Source organism: Ornithorhynchus anatinus, chromosome 18 (assembly GCF_004115215.2).
Source record: "Ornithorhynchus anatinus isolate Pmale09 chromosome 18, mOrnAna1.pri.v4, whole genome shotgun sequence".
Lineage (NCBI taxonomy): Eukaryota > Metazoa > Chordata > Mammalia > Monotremata > Ornithorhynchidae > Ornithorhynchus > Ornithorhynchus anatinus.
Window position 1 is genome coordinate 16,214,966 of NC_041745.1, and position 17,917 is coordinate 16,232,882.

At 63.3% G+C, this 17,917-nt stretch overlaps 1 protein-coding gene across 4 annotated transcripts in view; it reads left to right on the top strand.

The window, feature by feature from the left end:
* PAIP2B (poly(A) binding protein interacting protein 2B) overlaps positions 1-17,367 on the top strand; it is a 48,641-nt gene extending 31,274 nt beyond the window's left edge. For all 4 annotated transcript variants that reach the window (XM_029083283.2, XM_029083286.2, XM_029083285.2 and 1 more), the window contains exons 2-4: positions 4,852-5,003; positions 12,975-13,151; positions 17,144-17,367. In XM_029083283.2, the coding sequence (XP_028939116.1) occupies positions 4,863-5,003; positions 12,975-13,151; positions 17,144-17,200 (375 nt within the window). In that variant the 5' untranslated portion in view covers positions 4,852-4,862 and the 3' untranslated portion in view covers positions 17,201-17,367. The remainder of the gene's footprint in view (positions 1-4,851; positions 5,004-12,974; positions 13,152-17,143) is intronic.
* The last annotated feature ends 550 nt before the right edge of the window (positions 17,368-17,917 follow it).

The window sequence follows — 17,917 nt, forward strand, 5'->3', positions numbered from 1 at the left end:
GACCCCCCGGGCCGCGTCCTCCCGCCGTCCCGGAACGCCCTCCCTCCTCGCCTCCGCCAAACCGACTCTCTTCCCCTCTTCGAAGCCCTACTGAGCGCTCACCTCCTCCGAGAGGCCTTCCCACACTGAGCGGCCCCTTTTCCCTCTGCTCCCTCCTGCTCCCCCTTCACCTCCCCTCAGCTAAGCTCCCTTTCCCCCCTCTCCCTCTGCTCCTCCCCCTCTCCCTTCCCCTCGGCCCCGTGCTCCTTCGCTCGTCCGTATCTATTTTCGTTACCCTATTGATTTTCTCAATGAGATGTACGTCCCCTCGATTCTGTTCACTGCTGTTGTTCTCGTCCGTCTGTCTCCCCCGATTAGACCGTGAGCCCGTCAGCGGGCAGGGATCGTCTCTATCCGTTGCCGAACTGTACATTCCAAGCGCTCAGTACGGTGCTCTGCGCATAGTAAGCGCTCAATAGATACTACTGAATGAATGAATACACGGGACGGGGACCGTATCGCACCGGATTATCTTGTTTCCACCCGAGCGTTGAGAACAGTGCGGTGAAGCACTTCCTTTTCCGTCAATCCTGCGACAGCCCTGCCTTTCCGCCGCTCTTCTGAATATCTAGTCACCTGTCGCCCCGGATGGATGTGGACATTTATACGTAGAGATACGATCGCCGCAGCCGCGGCGGGGAGCTTCGACCGTCCGCCCGGCTGAGCGAAGCCTACGGGTTCTGGCCGACTTCACCGCTTAGGGACTAGACGCCTTCTACGCTGCCTGGATGGAACCCAGTCTCCTGGCCCTCGGGATGCCGTTTCGGCTGTTTCGATGCGGGACGCCCTTAGAGATGGTGTGGGAAATGGCTTCCCTCTTAGCTGTCTCTTCCCGCCAAATCCCGGCTGGGGCTCTCTGCTCCTCCCAGGCTGCCATCTTAACTGGCCCTGGCTCCCCACCCTCCTGCTTGGGCGCATCTCTCGCTGATTTTGTCAACCTTTGTCCCTCCCCACAAGAAGCCGCCTTCTTCAGCCTTGGGTACGGAGCGCGGCTGGGAGCGGTCAGCCCTCAGATCGGGTCGCGCCCCCCCCCCCCCCGTTTGCCTGCCGTGACCTCGAGCAAGTCATTCAACTCCCCTGTGCCTTGGTTCCTGCATCTGTAAAGTGGGGGGGGGGGGGGCGAATCTCCTTCCCAGACTCTGAGCCCCGCGCGGGACGGGGACGGTGTCCAGTTGAACCGTTTCCTATCTCTCCCAGTCGCTTAATATTCAGTAAAAGCTCAACGGGTCTCCGCAGGGCGCCGGGCGGAGCATCGGGGAGAGTCCGGTGCCGTCGTCAGTCGGCCCCTCTCCTCGAGGAACGTCCAGGTCTAGCGGGAGGGACAGGCGTTAAGAGAAATCGCAAGTAGGGGAAACGGTGGAGCGCGGGATGTGGATGTGAGGTCTGTGGGTCGGGGTGGAGTGGGAATCGGACTGCTTAGGGAACTCAGGGGTGATGAGGAAGGGAGGGAAAAAATAGGGCTGGGAGATGGGGGATTAATCCTGGAGGAGATGTGTCTTAGGTGGGCTTAGAAGACGCGGAGAGTGCCGTCGTGTTGAGGAACAATAATGATAATAATGTTGGCATTTGTGAAGCGCTTACTGTGTGCAGAGCACTGTTCTAGGCGCTGGGGTAGGCACGGGGTCATCAGGTGGTCCCACGTGGGGCTCACAGTTTTAATCCCCGTTTTACAGATGAGGGAACTGAGGCACGGAGAAGTGAAGTGACTTGCCCAAAGTCACACAGCTGGCGAGCGGCGGAGCCGGGATTCGAACCCATGAACTCTGACTCCCAAGCCCGGCCTCTTTCCACCGTACCACGCTGTGTGCCGAGCACCGTACCGAGCGCTGGGGAAGAGTCCCCCGGTGGGAATCAGACACAGACCCTGTCCCTCGAGGGGCTCACGAGCGTGGCCTGGTGGATAGCTCTCAGGCCTGGGAGTCAGAAAGACCTGGGTTCTAATCCCGCCCCCGACACCTGTCTGCTCTGCGGCCTCGAGCGAGTCACTTCTCTGTGCCTCGGTTCCCTCATCTGTAAAACTGTGAGCCCTCGGGGGGACACGGCCGGATTATTTTGTACCTACACCCCTGGGCTTAGAACAGTGCCTGGCACACAGTCAGCGCTTAAGAAATACCACAGTTATTACTAATTATCATTATTATTATTACCGCAACATCAGTCAGTGGTATTTGAGCGCTTAGTGTGAGCCGAACGCTTGTACCGCGTGCTTGGGAGAGTACGACGCCACAGAGCCGGTAGATGTATTCCCCGTGTACAGTGGGCCGCACGGCGTAGTGGATCGAGCAGGGGTCTGGCGGTCAGGAGGTCGTGGGTTCGAATCCCGGCTCCGCCGCTCTCCGGCTGTGTGGTCTTAGGCAGATCACTTCTCCGGGCCTCAGTCGCCTCGTCTGGAAAATGGGGACCGAGACCGTGAGCCCCCACTTGGGACGGGAGACCGCGTCCATCCCGATTTGCCTCTGTCCACCCCCCCCCCCCCCCAGCGCTTAGTGCAGCGTGTGGCGCATCAGAAGCGCTTAACATTATAGAGAGAGGGAGGGAGAACGCTCTGTTTCACTCGGCATTGACCCGGAAGGAGCTTGGGTAGGGAGGAAAAGGTGACGTGAAGTCTAGAAGTGACGTGAAGGTAGAACCGACGAGATCGGCGACGGGTCGAACGAGGGGAAACCAGTCGAAGGTGATGCCACGGATATGGGCTTGAGGGTGGCGGTGATGTCTACACGTTGGTCGGGTCTGGGGGCCGACCGGGTTTGGCTGGGGGAGATGAGGAGTTTTGACACGGACGGTAAGCGCTCAGTCGGCACGACCGAATGGCACGGTAAATTTGAGATGCCGGCGGGTGTCCCGGGAGCCGGAGGAAATGCGATAGTGCAGAGGAGGGGAGGGATCGGGGCCGGAGAGGGAGATTTGGGAATCGTCCACGTAGAGGCGGCGGTCGAAGCCGTGGGAGCCCAGGAGTTGTCGCGCGGAAGTGGGGTGTAGGTGGAGGATGGCGGCGAGCCTGGGGGCCGAGGCCGGTCAGGTGTCCTGCTGTCATCCAGTCTGTCTCTTTTTTTTTTTTTTTTACGGTATCTGTTGCGCCTCAGTCACCTCGTCTGTGAAATGGGGACTGAGACCGCGAGCCCCACGTCGAACAAGGGACCGTGTCCAACCCGATTTGCCCGAATCCACCCCAGCACTCTGTACGGTGGCGGGCACGTAGTAAGCCCTTAAACGTTATTATTATTATTCATTCATTCATTCATTCGATAGTATTTATTGAGCGCTCACTAGGTGCAGAGCACTGTACTAAGCGCTTGGAATGGACAGATCGGTAACAGATAGAGACAGTCCCTGCCCTTTGGCGGGCTCACGGTCTAGTCGGGGGAGCCGGACAGACGAGAACACTAGCGATAAATAGAATCGAGGGGATGAACATCTCGTTGAAACAATAGCAAATAAATAGAATCAAGGTCTCATCAACAAAATAAATAGGGTGATGAAGATATATACAGTCGAGCGGACGAGTACGGTGCCGAGGGGATGGGACGGGAGAGGGGGAGGAGGAGAGGGGAAGGGGGGAGAAGAGGGTTTAGCCGCGGAGAGGTGAAGCGGGGGGCGGGGGGAGCAGAGGGAAAAAGGGGGGAGCTCAGTCTGGGAAGGCCTCTCGGAGGAGGTGAGCTTTAAGTAGGGTATGGAAGAGGGGAAGAGAATGAGTTTGGCGGAGGTGAGGAGGGAGGGCGTTGGGGACCGCGGGAGGACGCGGCCCGGGGGTCGACGGCGGGAAAGACGAGACCGAGGGACGGCGAGGAGGCGGGCGGCGGAGGAGCGGAGCGTGCGGGCTGGGCGGTGGACAGAGAGAAGGGAGGGGCGAGGCGATGGAGAGCCTCCAAGCCTAGAGTGACGAGTTTTTGTTTCGTGCGGAGGTCGATAGGCCACCGCTGGAGGGTTTTAAGAAGGGGAGTGACGTGCCCAGAGCGTTTCTGCCGGAAGATGAGCCGGGCAGCGGAGTGAAGAATAGAAGAGTTATTATGACGGCAAGCGCTTAGCAGGAAGCAGTGTGGCCTCAGAATGAGCCTGGGATGGGCTGTGAGGAGACCCGGGTTTGGCTGGCGGCTCCACCCCTTCCCGCGGGACCGAGGGCAGCCCCTCGCCTCCCCGGGCCCCGGCTTCCTCATCCGAGAAATGGGACAAGATGGGCCGTGAGCCCCGTGTGGTTCGGGGATGGGGTCCGACGCCCACCCGCCCCCACGGGAGGGCCGCGAAACAAGCCCCTTCCCCCCAGTTTTCCCTTTCCCCCGCCCCACCGTGATCCGAGGGAAACGGTTCTAAGCGATCCAAGCCGTGGAGATCTTGTTCTCCTCCCGGAGTTCTCGTCCCGGGAACGCGGGGAAGCGGCGAGCGGCGGGGCAGCCGGAGCGTGGCCCGGGCGCCGAGCCGCGCCTCGGCCGGTCTCTGGAAGAGCGGAGAGAGCCGGGCTCCCGGCCCCCGGGTTCCCGGGGCGGGGGGCCGCGGTCTGGGGAAGCCAGCCGGACCGCCGGGAGCCGGCAGGGCTCGAGGCCTTCGGAGAGAGCCACGTCACGGTTCCCAGGCGGAGAAGCGTCTGCGGCCTCGGCGGGGGCCGGTCGCCCTCGGTCTCTCTGGAAACGCTCGGGGAAGCCACAGCGGTCCGGTCCCGCCGGCGGCGACCAGATGGTCCCGGCGTCCGGCGAGGCCCGGGCCTTATTCGGTGGCGACGGCGCCTGTGGAGGTCGGGATTCCACGGGGCCGCCTCGATCGCTCATCCTTAGTCACGCCCTCTCTCTCCCTCGCTCCTTCCTTCTGTCCCTCGTGTAGATCCCGTAATAATGAATGGGCCCAGCGTCACCAACGCGACGCCCAACACCAAATCTAAAGAGGACCAGGTGGTGAACGGGCACGACGAGAAGGAAAACAACCCCTTCGCAGAGTACATGTGGATGGAGAACGAAGAGGATTTCAACAGGCAGGTAAAGAAAGGGGCAGGGAGGCTCCGAGCGGCAAGTCCGGGGTCCGGTGGGGCGCGGAGGGACCCGGGGGTGACGGGAGGTGCGGCGGGGGACGGGGCCCAGGGAGGGTTGCGAGGACCCCCGCCTGGAGGAGCGGCGTGGCACGGTGGATGGAGCACGGGCCCGGGAGGCGGAAGATGCTGGGTTCTCGTCCGCTGCGTGATTTGGGCAAGTCACGTCACTTCTCTGTGCCTCAGCGACCTCATCTGTAAAATGGGGATGGAGACTGTGAGCCCCGTATGGGACGGGGAGGGTGCCCGACTCCGTCTGCTTGCATCCAGCCCCGTGCGGTGCCCGGCACAGAGCGAGCGCTTCTCGGGTGCCGTTATTAGTAGTCGGACCGGTAGCCCCCGAGGGAAGACAGGTGCCGACTCTCCCCGGGGGCCGCTCGGCAAACGTCCCCCCCTCCCCCCCCCCCCACCGCCCCCCGGATCCGGGCATCGACCCCGGTTCCGGGGCGGATGAGATGCGACCCCGCGTGCGGGAGCTGGAACCCGTGCGGGCGGCGGGGGAGCGGTCAACCCCCAGCACCGGCGAAGGGGACGGGCTAGCCATTTTCCAGTGGGGCTTCCCGTTCTCTAAATGGGGCTCGCGGTCTCCGGCCCCATTTTAGAGATGAGGCCACCGAGGGCCGGAGTGACTCGCCCAAGGTCGCCCGGCGGACGGGTGGAGGAGCCGGGATCAGGACCCGGCGTGACCTCTGACTCCCGGCCCGGGCTGTCGCCTCCACGCCGTGTCGCTTCCCTCGTCTTCCCTTGGGAGAAATTAGGACTAAGCTCTGGGCTGGAGGCGGAGAAGAACGGAGCACCGAGGGGGAGGGAGCGGAGCGTGTCGGTCTCGTGGGGAGACGGCTACCGAGAAATGGCCGTGGGGGAGTCCGGCCCGGAGGCCCGGGGGCTCATTCGGCGGAGGGATTTGAGGAGCCCCAACGGGGGGCGGCGCGCGGCGTCTCCGAAGGAAAGGGTCCTCTGGACTGTGAGCTCGTCGCGGGCGGGGAACGGGTCTGCCGGTTCTGTTGTATCGTCCTCTCCCGAGCGCTTAGTGCAGCGCCCCGCGCACAGCGAGCGCCCCGTAAATGCCACCGATCGACCGTCGGACCCTCGCGGAAGACTGCCGGCTAGCAGGAGGCAGACAGTGACGGCCGAGGGTTTCGCCGGGGATCGGGGAAGGAGGCAGCGTGGCTCAGGGCCAAGAGCCCGGGCTTGGCAGTCAGAGGACGTGGGTTCTAATCCCGGGTGAACTCGGGCAAGCCACGGAATTTCTGGGCCTCAGTTACCTCATCTGTAAAGTCGGGATCAAGACTGTGAGCCTCAAGTGGGGCGACCTGATTACCTCGGACTCAGAACAGTGCTCGGCACGTGGTAAGAGTTTAACAGACGCCATTATTATTATTATATCGGTCTGGAAGGCTGCCAGAATCCCCTGGACCGGGTACCCTTCGGGGCCGGGGAACCCGTCTTTCAACTCAGTCGAACTGTTCGGGTCTTCTGGCCTTGTCCCTGTTTCCTCTCTTTGATCCGTAGAGCTGGCTACGTGCCCGGCTCCGTACCGAGCGCCGGGGTAGACGCAAGGTGATCGAGTTGGACGCGGGCCCCCGTCCCTCACTGGGCTCACGGTCTTGATCCCCTTTCTGCAGGTGAGGTAATGGAGGCACAGAGACGCCAAGCGACTTGCCCGAGGTCACGGCGCAGACAAACGGCAGGGCCGGGATCAGAGCCCGGCTCCTCCGCCGCCCGGGCCTGTGCTCTTTTCCGCTAGGCCACGCCGCTTCTGCTTCAGTCCTCTCCCCGACGTCCAGTTGGGTGCCCGGCACACAGTAAATACCATCGACGGATCGATTGATCGTCGACGGATGGTTTGCGGTGGCCGGACTCAGAGACCGGGGATCAGATGAGACCCTCCCAACAAGGATTCGGGCCGCTTAGCGGGTTGAAGTTCCTTCGGTCATTCATTCAATAGTATCTACTGAGCGCTTACCATGTGCAGAGCACCGAACTAAGCGCTTGGAATGTACAGATCGGTAACAGATGGAGACAGTCCCTGCCCTTCGACGGGCTTACGGTCTAATCGGGGGAGACGGACAGGCGAGACCAATAACAATAAATAGAATCAAGGGGATGGATGAACATCTCGTTAAAACAATAGCGAATAAATTGAATCAAGGTGATCTCATCGGCAAAATAAATAGGGTGATTAAAGTATATACGGTTGAGCGGACGAGTACGGTGCCGAGGGGATGGGAAGGGAGAGGGGGAGGAGCAGAGGGAGAGGGGGGAGGAGAGGGTTTAGCTGCGGAGAGGTGAAGCGGGGGGGGCGGGGAGAGGGAGCAGAGGGCAAAGGGGAGCTCAGTCTGGGAAGGCCTCTCGGAGGAGGCGAGCTTCAAGTAGGGTTTCGAAGGGGGGAAGAGAATGAGTCTGGCGGAGGCGAGGAGGGAGGGCGTTCCGGGACCGCGGGAGGACGCGGCCCGGGGGTCGACGGCGGGACGGGCGAGAACGGGGGGCCGGCGGGGAGGCGGGCGGCGGAGGAGGGGAGCGTGCGGGGTGGGCGGCGGGAAGAGAGAAGGGAGGCGAGGTAGGAGCGGGCGAGGGGATGGAGAGCCGAGAACGAACGAGAGAGCCGAGTCAAAGGTGACACCGAGGTCGCGGGCCCGAGAGACGGGGAGGACGGTCGTACCGTCCACGGTGATAGGAAGGTCGGGGAGAGGACGGGGCTTGGGAGGGAAGATGAGGAGCTCAGTTTTGGCCACGTTGAGTTTTAGGTGGCGGGCAGACATCCAGGTAGAGACGTGGCCTGGCTTAGCGGTTAGGGCCCGGGCCCTGGAGTCAGACGGGCGCAGGTTCTGATCCTGGATCTGCCACTTGTCGGCCGTGTGGCCTTGGGTGGGTCACTCCTCCGGACCCCCGTTACCTCATCCGTTAAAACGGCGATTAAGCCCGCGAGCCCTGTGCGGGACGGGGCCCGTGTCCAACCCCGTTATCTTCCGGTGCCTGGCGCACGGTAAGCGCTCGACCAATACCGGTATCGTCATCCCGTCGGTCTGATTTCTCCAAAACTGCGAATCGGTCGAGAGGATCGAGGGCGGGCCACCGGACCGAGCGCTCCGCAGAGGACCGTCGAGTTCATCGACGCGATCCCCGGCTCCGAGGAGCCGATGGTCCGCCGGAGGAGACGGGAACTAGAATAAGTGACGGCCGGCCAGGAGCGAGCCGTCGCCTGGGATCAGTGGAAAGAGCCCGGGCCCGGGTTCCAGTCCCGCCTCGGCCTCTCGCCTCCCGTGCGGCCTGAGCGGTACCGGGTCGGGAGGGCGCACGGTGTTGACCGAGGCGTTTAGATGGCACCGGAGGCAACGGGCGGGGGGGGGGGGGGTGTCTAAAAGATTATTTACGCCGATGACCGTCTCCCCCTCTAGACCGTGAGCTCCTCGTGGGCGGGGAATGCGTCTCCCGACTCCGTTGGCCGCACTCTGTAGTCGGCGCCCCGCACGCAGCGGGCGCCCGACAGATACCTCCGGGGGTGGCGACGGGGCGACGGAGGGGAGGAGATGGGATTTCGGGAGGACTCGGAGGGTGGGGAGAGCAGCGGCAAGTTGGGCGGAAAGCGCGGAGGGGGTGAACGGGAGGCCGGTGGCCGGCGGAAGAGACCCGGGGAGGAAGGGGGCTGGAGCGGAACGGATGTGTGTGAGCGGCTGGGGGGGGGGGTCGTCAGAGGAGAGAAGAGGCCGGTTAAGGCGACGATAATAATAGTGGTAGTAGTAATTATATTCGCGAAACGCTACTTCCGTGCCAGGCACTGGGGTGGAATCAAGCCGATCGCGTTGGGCACGGTCCCCGTCCCACATGGGGCTCACGGGCTAAATCCCAGACGAGGGAACTGAGGCGCAGAGAAGTCGAGCGGCCCGCCCAGGGTCACCCAGCAGACAGGTAGCGGAGACGGTATCGCTTCTGACTCCCAGGCCCTTGCTCCATCCGGTAGGCCACGCTGCTCCTCGGCCTGTCGGGCCCAGGCGCCCCCTGAAGGGTCAGGTCCCGCCCGGTTTCTTCGGCCTGACCCCTCGGGGCCGCCTGCCTGCCCCCGTTTTCGGTGGCAGAAGCAGCGGGGTCCTCCAGAATGGGAGATTCATTCATTCAGTAGTATTTATTGAGCGCTTACTAGGTGCAGAGCACTGTACTGAGCGCTTGGGATGAACGAGTCGGCGACAGATAGAGACGGTCCCTGCCCTCTGACGGGCTCACGGTCCGATCGGGGGAGACGGACGGACGAGAACGATGGCGATAGATAGAGTCGAGGGGAAGAACGTCTCGTAAAAACGATGGCGACTAAATAGAGTCGAGGCGATGTACATTTCATTAACAAAATAAATAGGGTGACGAAAATATATACAGTCGAGCGGACGAGTACGGTGCCGAGGGGATGGGAAGGGAGAGGGGGAGGAGCAGAGGGAGATGGGGGGGAAGAGAGGGTTAAGCTGCGGAGAGGTGCGGGGGGGGGTGGGAGAGGGAGAAGAGGAGCTCAGTCTGGGAAGGCCTCTCGGAGGAGGTGAGTTTTAAGTAGGGTTTCGAAGAGGGGAAGAGAATCAGTCTGGCGGAGGCGAGGAGGGAGGGCGTTCCGGGACCGCGGGGGGACGCGGCCCCGGGGTCGACGGCGGGACGGGCGAGACCGAGGGCCGGCGAGGAGGCGGGCGGCGGAGGAGCGGAGCGTGCGGGGTGGGCGGTAGAGAGAGAGAAGGGAGGAGAGGTAGGAAGGGGCGAGGTGACGGAGAGCCTCGAAGCCTAGAGTGAGGAGTTTCTGTTTGGAGCGGAGGTCGACAGGCAACCACCGGAGTTGTTTAAGAAGGGGAGTGACGTGCCCAGATGGTTTCTGCGGGAAGATGAGCCGGGCGGCGGAGTGAAGAAGAGACCGGAGCGGGGCGAGAGAGGAGGAAGGGAGATCGGAGGGAAGGCCGACACGGTAGTCTAGCCGGGATATGACGAGAGCCCGTAGCGGTAAGGTAGCCGTTCGGGTGGAGAGGAGAGGGCGGATCTCGGCGATATCGGAAAGGTGAAACCGGCAGGTCTCGGTAACGGATAGGACGCGCGGGGCGGACGAGAGAGACGAGTCGAGGACGACACCGAGATCGCGGGCCCGAGAGACGGGAGGGACGGTCGTGCCGTCCACGGCGATAGGGAAGTCCGGGAGAGGACCGGGTTCGGGAGGGAAGACGAGGAGCTCGGTCTCGCTCACGTCGAGTTTTAGGCGGCGGGCCGACATCCGGGCGGAGACGTCCCGGAGGCGGGAGGAGACGCGAGCCCGAAGGGAGGGGGAGAGGACGGGGGCGGAGACGTAGATCTGCGTGTCATCTGCGTAGAGATGGTAGTCGAAGCCCTGAGAGCGGATGAGTTCGCCGAGGGAGTGAGTGTACATGGAGAACGGAAGAGGGCCGAGAACTGACCCTCGAGGAACTCCGACGGTTAAAGGATGGGAGGGGGAGGAGGTGCCCGCCCCGTGGCTGGACGGACGCCGCCGGCAACTGTCCGAGCCGCGCAGACGGGCCTTCCGATCGAGGGGTTTGTCCCCGGGCTGGGTCCGGGTTCCCCGTCTGCAGTCCGTCGTCCGCCTGTCGTCCCCATCGGCAGGGATCGCGTCGACCGACTCTGTCGTATCGTCCCCTCCCGAGCGGGTAGGACAGCGCCCCTCGCACAGTAAGCGGCGTGCCTTGGTGGATAGAGCACGGCCCTGGGAGTCGGGAGGACCTGGGTTCTAATCCCGGCTCCGCCACATCTCTGCTCCGTGACCTTGGGTCAGTCGCCTCACTTCTCCGGGTCCCGGTCACCTCGTCTGTAAAATGGGGAGAGCGCGGGCCCCGCGTGGGACGGGGACCGTGTCCAGCCCGATTCACTCGGATCTACCCCGGTGCTCAGCACGTAGTAAGCGCTTAACGAGCGCCGTCATTGTCGTCATTAGTAGTAAGCGCTCAATAAAGAGACCGCGGACTACCCGCCGCCCTGTGCCACATCAAGTCCGATGACCCAATCGATCGCCCTTGAAGAGACGCGCCCGGGGCGGCCGTCGGAGGAGGCCTTCGCCGGGGCCTTTCGGCTCCGGCCCGACCGAGTGACCGGTCCAGAGGAGGCAGCGAGAGAGCGGGGCCGCGCTAGCCGTCCACGTGGCTCGGTGGAGAGAGCCTGGGCTTTGGAGTCAGAGGTCACGGGTTCGACTCCCGGCTCTGCCGCCTGTCAGCCGTGTGACTGCGGGCGAGTCACTTCACTTCTCTGGGCCTCAGTTCCCTCATCTGGAAAACGGGGATTCACTGTGAGCCTCACGTGGGACAACTTGATTACTCTGTATCTCCCTCAGCGCTTAGAACAGTGCTCTGCACATAGTAAGCGCTTAACAGATACCAACGTTGTTATTCTCCAAACCGGTGGCATTTGTCGAGGGCTGACCGTGTGCAGATCACTGCTCGGAGCGCTCAGGAGAGTCAGTCTAGCGGGCCGTGGTATTTATAAAGATTATAATACGCCGTATTAAGCGCTTGGGACAATACAACGAGGCGTAATGAGCGGACACGTCCCCCGCCCGTAATGAGCTTACGGCGTAGAGGGGGAGACGGACCCCAACGTGAGTGATTTTGTAATAACGTAATTGAGAGATCTGGACATAAGTGCCGCGGGGTTGGGTTGAACGGCAGGCGTCCAGAGGACGCCGATCCGAGTGCGCAGACGGCGCGGAAGGGAGAGCGAGCCGGGGAAAAGAGGGCTCGGTCGGGGAAGTCCAGTGCCGCTGAATCGGAAGACACGATCGCTGCCCTCGGGGAGCTTCCAGGGCAGATTAAATAGCACCTCCTTCTCCCTCTCAGCCCTGGAGTCCGTCTCGGAGCGCGCCCGCCTGCCGGTTTCCGCGTTCCCAGGCGTCCTCGGTTTACTCGTTCGTCACGGGAAAGTGGACCGGTGTCTTCCTCCGTGTCTGCGATATAGGTGGCCCCGTCCCCCCCGTGAGTGGCCATTCATTCATTCAGTCGTATTTATTGAGCGCTTACCGTGTGCAAGGCATGTATTAAGCGCTTGGGAATGTACAACAGTGAACATTCCCTGCCCACGGCGAGCTCACGGTCCAGAGGGAGGGCGACAGACGTCAGTACAAATGAATAAAATCACAGATCTGTACGTGAGGGCTTTGGGGCTGGGAGAGGGGAAGAGCAAGGGGGTAAATAAAATTACAGATAGGTACGTAAGTGCTTTGGGACGGGCGGGGGGTGAGGGGAGGGCGAAGGAAGCAGGTCAGGGTGGCGCAGAAGGGAGCGGGAGATGAGGAGAAGTGGGGCTTAGTCCGGGAAGGCCTCTTGGAGGAGACGGGCCTTCGATAAGGCCCTGAAGTGGGGGAGAGCGGTCGTCTGGCGGATTTGAGGAGGGAGGGCGATGGAGGACTGAGGACTGGGGTCGACGGCGAGAGAGGCGAGATGGAGGCCCGGCGAGAAGGTCAGCGCCAGAGGAGCGGAGCGTGCGGGCTGCGGGGCTGGGAGGGGGGAAGCCAGGTGAGGTAGGAGGGGACAAGGCGATGGAGAGCCGTAAAGCCACCGGAGAGGAGCTGCGGGTACGGAGGCGGATGGGCGACCACTGGAGTCTTTTGAGGAGCACGGTCGCGCGTCGGCTAAAGCCCACTCGCCGCTGGGTGACCGCACTCCCCTCCCCCCGCCACACACCCTACACCCCCCGTCACGGCGGAACCCAGCTCGGAGCGGCCCCTCGGTCGGTCGCGCCGGCGGCCCCCCGGGGCTTTGGAAGCACCGCCCCGGTCGTGGCTCCCCGCGGTCCGAGCCGGCGGAGCGGGAGGAGGGCCCCGACGGGCTCCGGGAGTCCTTCCGGGGAGCCCCCGCGACGGGAGGGGAGGGCGACGCCCCGGCGGTCCCGGCTGCGGTTTAGCCGTGAAGGTCAGCACCGACTGTGCCCCTGCCAGGTGGAAGAGGAGCTTCAGGAGCAGGAATTCCTCGACCGCTGCTTCCAGGAGATGCTGGACGAAGAAGACCAGGACTGGTTCATTCCCTCCCGGGACCTCCCTCAGGGGATCGGGCACCTGCAGCAGCAGCTGAACGGACTCTCCGTCAGCGACGGCCACAGCTCGGAAGACATTTTGGTAAGGCTCCCCACCCCCGTGCTCGCCCCCCCCGGCCGCCCGCCTCCCTCCGGCCCCGTGCCGGGAGAAATGAAAACGGGAACGGAAGCGATCGGAGCCCGGATGGGGTGGCCGAGTGGGTGGGATCGCCCCGCCCCGGGCCTAGGCCGCTCTCCTGAACGTCCCGTGAGATCGACCGCCGCGTAGAAACCGGGCGTCCTTTACCGGAGGACCTGTTCCTCAGAAGGTTCGGTGAGTCCGGGCTTAACGTGCCTCGTGCGGGGGTCGGCGGAGGTCTCGGTGGCGCGCGCCGTCGAGCGAGTGACACGACAGCGATTGCGGCATTTAAGCGCTTACCGTGGGCCGAGCACTGTCCCGGGCACCGGGGTAGATGCGAGGTTGGACACCGTCCCCGTCCCGTGTGGGGTTCACGGCCTGAGTGAGAGGATTATTGGTTTTGTGTCATTCTGCACTCCAGCTGGGAGATCCCGCACCAGCAGGAAGCCCCGGGGGCTGGTGACGTTTAAAGGCTAGAGAAAAATGAAGGTCAGAAAGCCGGAGCCGAGCCGCTCTGACGTCCAGCGAGGATTCATTCGGTCGTATCCGTTGAGCGCTCCCTGTGTGCGGAGCACTGTTCGAGGTGCCTGGGAGGGTACGTTCCTGCCCGTATAAATAAATAGATGACAGATAGGTGGGTGCCGTTGGGATGGGAGGGAGGACGAATGCGAGCCGAGTAAGAGCGGCGCAGAAGCGAGTGCGGGAAGAGAGGAAGAATGTCGGGCGTTTCTTTCCGGGCCGGCCGGCTGTCCTCAGCAGGCCGGGAACGAATCTCTTGGTCAGACGTGGGCCCCTGGGCTCCTGTCCGGCCCTGGGCAGACGGGGTGGGGAAAGATGGCGGGAGAGGGAGGAGGAAGCCGATCCGGGAGCTTGAGGTCGGGGCCCAACCGTTGAGGCTGGGCTCAGCCCAGCACGCGCCCTTGAGCCGGTGGAGGGAGAGACTCTAACAAGGGCGTGTGTCCGTGTGTACGGAGGCGGGACTTGGTGTCCTCTTCTCCCCCCGCCAGCTCCTCAACGGTCTCCGAAGGCCGGTTCGATCTTCGGTTGCAGCCGTCGAGGGAGATCCCCGTGTATCCGTGGAATCCCCCGCTGGCGCGGCAGCGCCGCGCCAGCGGGGAAGTCCAGTGATCCCGGGGATCCCAGCGGAGAAGCGGTGTGGCCTAATGGAAGGGGTACGGCCTTGGGAGTCGGAGGACCTAGGTTCTAATCCCAGCCGCTTACCCGCTGTTCCGACCGCGGGCACGTCACCTCTCTGTGCTTCGGTTTCCCCATCGGCGTTCTCTCCTACTTACCGTGAGCCCCACGTGGGACGGAGGCTGGATCCGACCCGATGATCTCGTGTACACCTCGCTCGCTCGCTTAACGAATACCGCAAAAAACCCCAACCCACTCAAAGCCCATTCTGGCCAAGTCCCGGAGCTGTGCTCCTGGTGGCCCGTCAGACCAGGCCCCCGAACGATTCAGGGGCGAGGTTGAGGTTGGAGCTGCCTTCAGGGTGGCTTGCGGTGCCGAGACCTTTTTTCGGTGAGGAGAGAGAAGATCGGACACTCTGCGGTCGGAGGTTTCCCCCGCCTGGGGCTCCGGAGGTGGGAGGGGAATGACGGAGTCTTCAGCGGACAGCTCGGGGCTGGTGGGGGGGCGATGGGGTTCGAAGGTTGGCGTGCTCGGGGGTCCAGCGGGGCCCCAGGGAGCGCCCCCGTCCCCGGCACTGACAGCCCCGCTCCCCATGACTCCGGGGGCGGGGAAAGCCGGTCACTTCTCTGTTAAAAGTCCGGGTGAAATCTCGCCGGGGTGAGAGCTCTCTGTGGACCAGGAGCAGCGCGGGAACTCGATAGGTGCGACATCACCTGCCCTCACGTCCACACGTTCACCCGCGTACGTACGTACGTATTTACATACGTATGCTCGGGGGCCCGGCCCCCTACTCACCCATCACCCGCCCCCGGTCCTCGGGTCCCGTCACCCGCTGGGTCCGGGTCGGCCAGAGGATCCATCCCCGGCTTGCGAGGAGCGGTAGGATCCCATCGGGATCACGCCGTTCCTTGGGGACCGGAGGTCAGGAAAGCCGTCGCAAAAGGAAGCCAGCCTCGGCTAGCCTCCGAGAGCAAGAGCGCCCAGGCAGCGGGCCTCGCTGTGACTTCGTGGCGGCTTCCCTGCCACCCTCTCTGACGTCATCCCCGGACTAGGGAAGCTCTCGGCGTTGCTCGTCCTCATTCCCCCGAGATCTTAGCCGGGGGAAACACGGTCTCTGCCCTCGAGGAGCTCAGCATGCTAGGGAACTCCCAGCGGACAAACGTGTCATCGAAACGGACGGGTTCGCCTAAAACATTCCCGAGACACGCGGGTGGATCGTGGCGTCCGTGGTCCGGAAGACCAGCACCCGGTGCCCGCCCGTGCCTATCTACGCAAGATCAGGCACCCGTGTTTATCCCGACGCTCGTACGCTCGCGCGCCTTCCGCGTGGCCTAAGATGCCTATCGGCAAAGCCCTCGCGCGCCATCGAGCCCTACCGTTGTCGGGTAGGGGTTGTCTCTCTCTGTTGCCGAACTGCACTTTTCAAGCGCTTAATGCAGTGCTCAATACGTACAGTAAGTGCTCAATAAATACGACCGAATGAATGAATGAATGACCCAGTTCTGCTACCTGGGTAGCATCCCCCCCCCCCCCCCCCACCAGTGACGGGTGGGTAAACAAAGCTGTAGAGAAGCGGTGTGGCCTGGCGGGAAAAGCACAGGTCTGGTCGTCCGAGGGACTGGGTTCTAATCCCGGAGGTGCCGCTTCCTGCCGCACGGTCTTTGGTGAGTCGTTTAACGTCTCTGTGCCTCAGTTTCCTCACCTCTAAAGTGGGGACGCGGTCCTACTCCCTCTTACTTAGGATGTGGGTCCCCAGTGGGACGGGGCCTGGGCCCAAGCTGAGTATCTTAGAGCTACCCCGGTGTCTAGTACCGCGTTTGGACCTAGTGAGTGCTTCGTGCCGAATTGCACGCTCCAAGCGTGCTCTGCACATAGTAAGCGCTCAATCGATAGGACCGAACGAATGGACGGGTATCATCAGTAGCAGTCAAAATGGCTTGACTCAAGGAGGCCGGTGTTTTCTGTGGAAGAACGACAGAATGTTGTAAGAAAGGCCCGGCGAGTTAAAAATCGAAACTGTAGAACTGTAGGCCAACTGATTTTTTTTTTTTTTTTTTTTTGCCCTGGAGCGCTTACAATGTGCCAGTCGCTGTACGAAGCACTGGGGCAGATAGAGGATGATCAGGGCGGACCCGGTCCACGTCCCAGATTGGGCTCACAGTCGTAAGTAAGAGGGAGAAGGATTCACTCTCCGCTTTTCAGAGGAGGTGACCCAAGCCCGGAGAAGTGAGGTGGCTTCCCCGAGGTCACACAGCGGACAGGTGGGATCAGATCCCAGCTCCCTGGGCCGTTTCCCTTTTACGTGGCGGCGACGCCTCACCCGGACCCGACAGAGGGAGGTGAAGCAGTTTCCACGATTCGACCCAAAGGATGCCGTGTCTCTCTGCCTCTCTGGGGCTCTCTCCCTCTGTCTCGCTCTCCAGATACACGTGACAGTGTAGAAATAGAAGTGGAGGATCTGCCAGAGTGGATCGATGTTGAGGGGAAGTCCGGGTCCCCGGTCGGGGTGGAGACGAGGTCGGGTCGATCGGGGGCAGCTTCCTCGGTTCGGAGCGGGGATTTAGAGCCGGGGCGGGAGGGGCGGGATGCGCCGGATCCGAGGGTGGGCACGCGACCGCGGGGCGGCTCGCCCGGGAGCTCGGGGACGGAAGAGACGGCCCCAACGGCGGCCACCCCGGGCGTGGCCGGAGAGGAGAGCGCGGCCCGGGGCCCGGCCGGGTCCCGGAGCGGATCGGGACGGGGCCGGGGGGCCCGGGAGGGAAGGGGAACGGGGCTTCGGCCGCCCCCGCCGTTCACCCTCTCCTCTCCCGTCCTCTTTTCAGAGCAAAAGTAACCTGAATCCCGACGCCAAGGAGTTCGTTCCGGGAGTGAAGTACTGAATCCGACCGAAGCCTTTGAGGTGGACCGTGCGCGTCCCCGTTTCGGGGACAAAGCTGCACGGAGTGGCGGGGGTTGGGGGGCGGGGAGGGGAAACGGAGGGGTTCCGACTCGACACTGTGAATCGAGTGACCCTCGACGCGGGCAGTCTCCTTCGGGCTTTGGAGTATCCCTCTCTTGTCGTGCTTGCCTACTTCTGGCCGGTTGGCTCTCTTCAGACTCGCGGCTCTTTTTGTTCGCCCCTCGTCCGTCGGTTTTCGGCCGAGGGGATCGCGCGCTTTTTTCCTCACGGAGGCCGTGCCGAGGCCGAGCAGAGCGTGCCCTCCGAGCAAGACCTTCCCGGATGGGAGCGTAGGGACTACCTCTCCCGTCCCCGGGCAGCCCCCTCGGGGGAGTGAGGACAATCCGGAGAACCGCCCCCCCCCCCCCCCCCCCGCCGTCGCCGCCGTGGGAGCCGGCGAAGCGGGACCAGACGCGCGTGACCCGGGCCGCCGGGCCCACGCCCTCCCGGCCGCGTCCCTCCGGCCGGCTCCCGCCCGCCGTGGCCGGTGCGGGCGGAGGCCCCAGCCCGTCACGCTTCCTCCCGTGGCGGGGGGGGCGGCCGTCAAGCCCGCGGCACCAACGGACCGTCCCTCGGCCTCTGAAGATCCCCTGCCGGAAGCGTCTCCGCCCCCGGCGTCCCGGTCTTCCGCTTCGGCCCGTGCCCGTCCTTCCTTGGT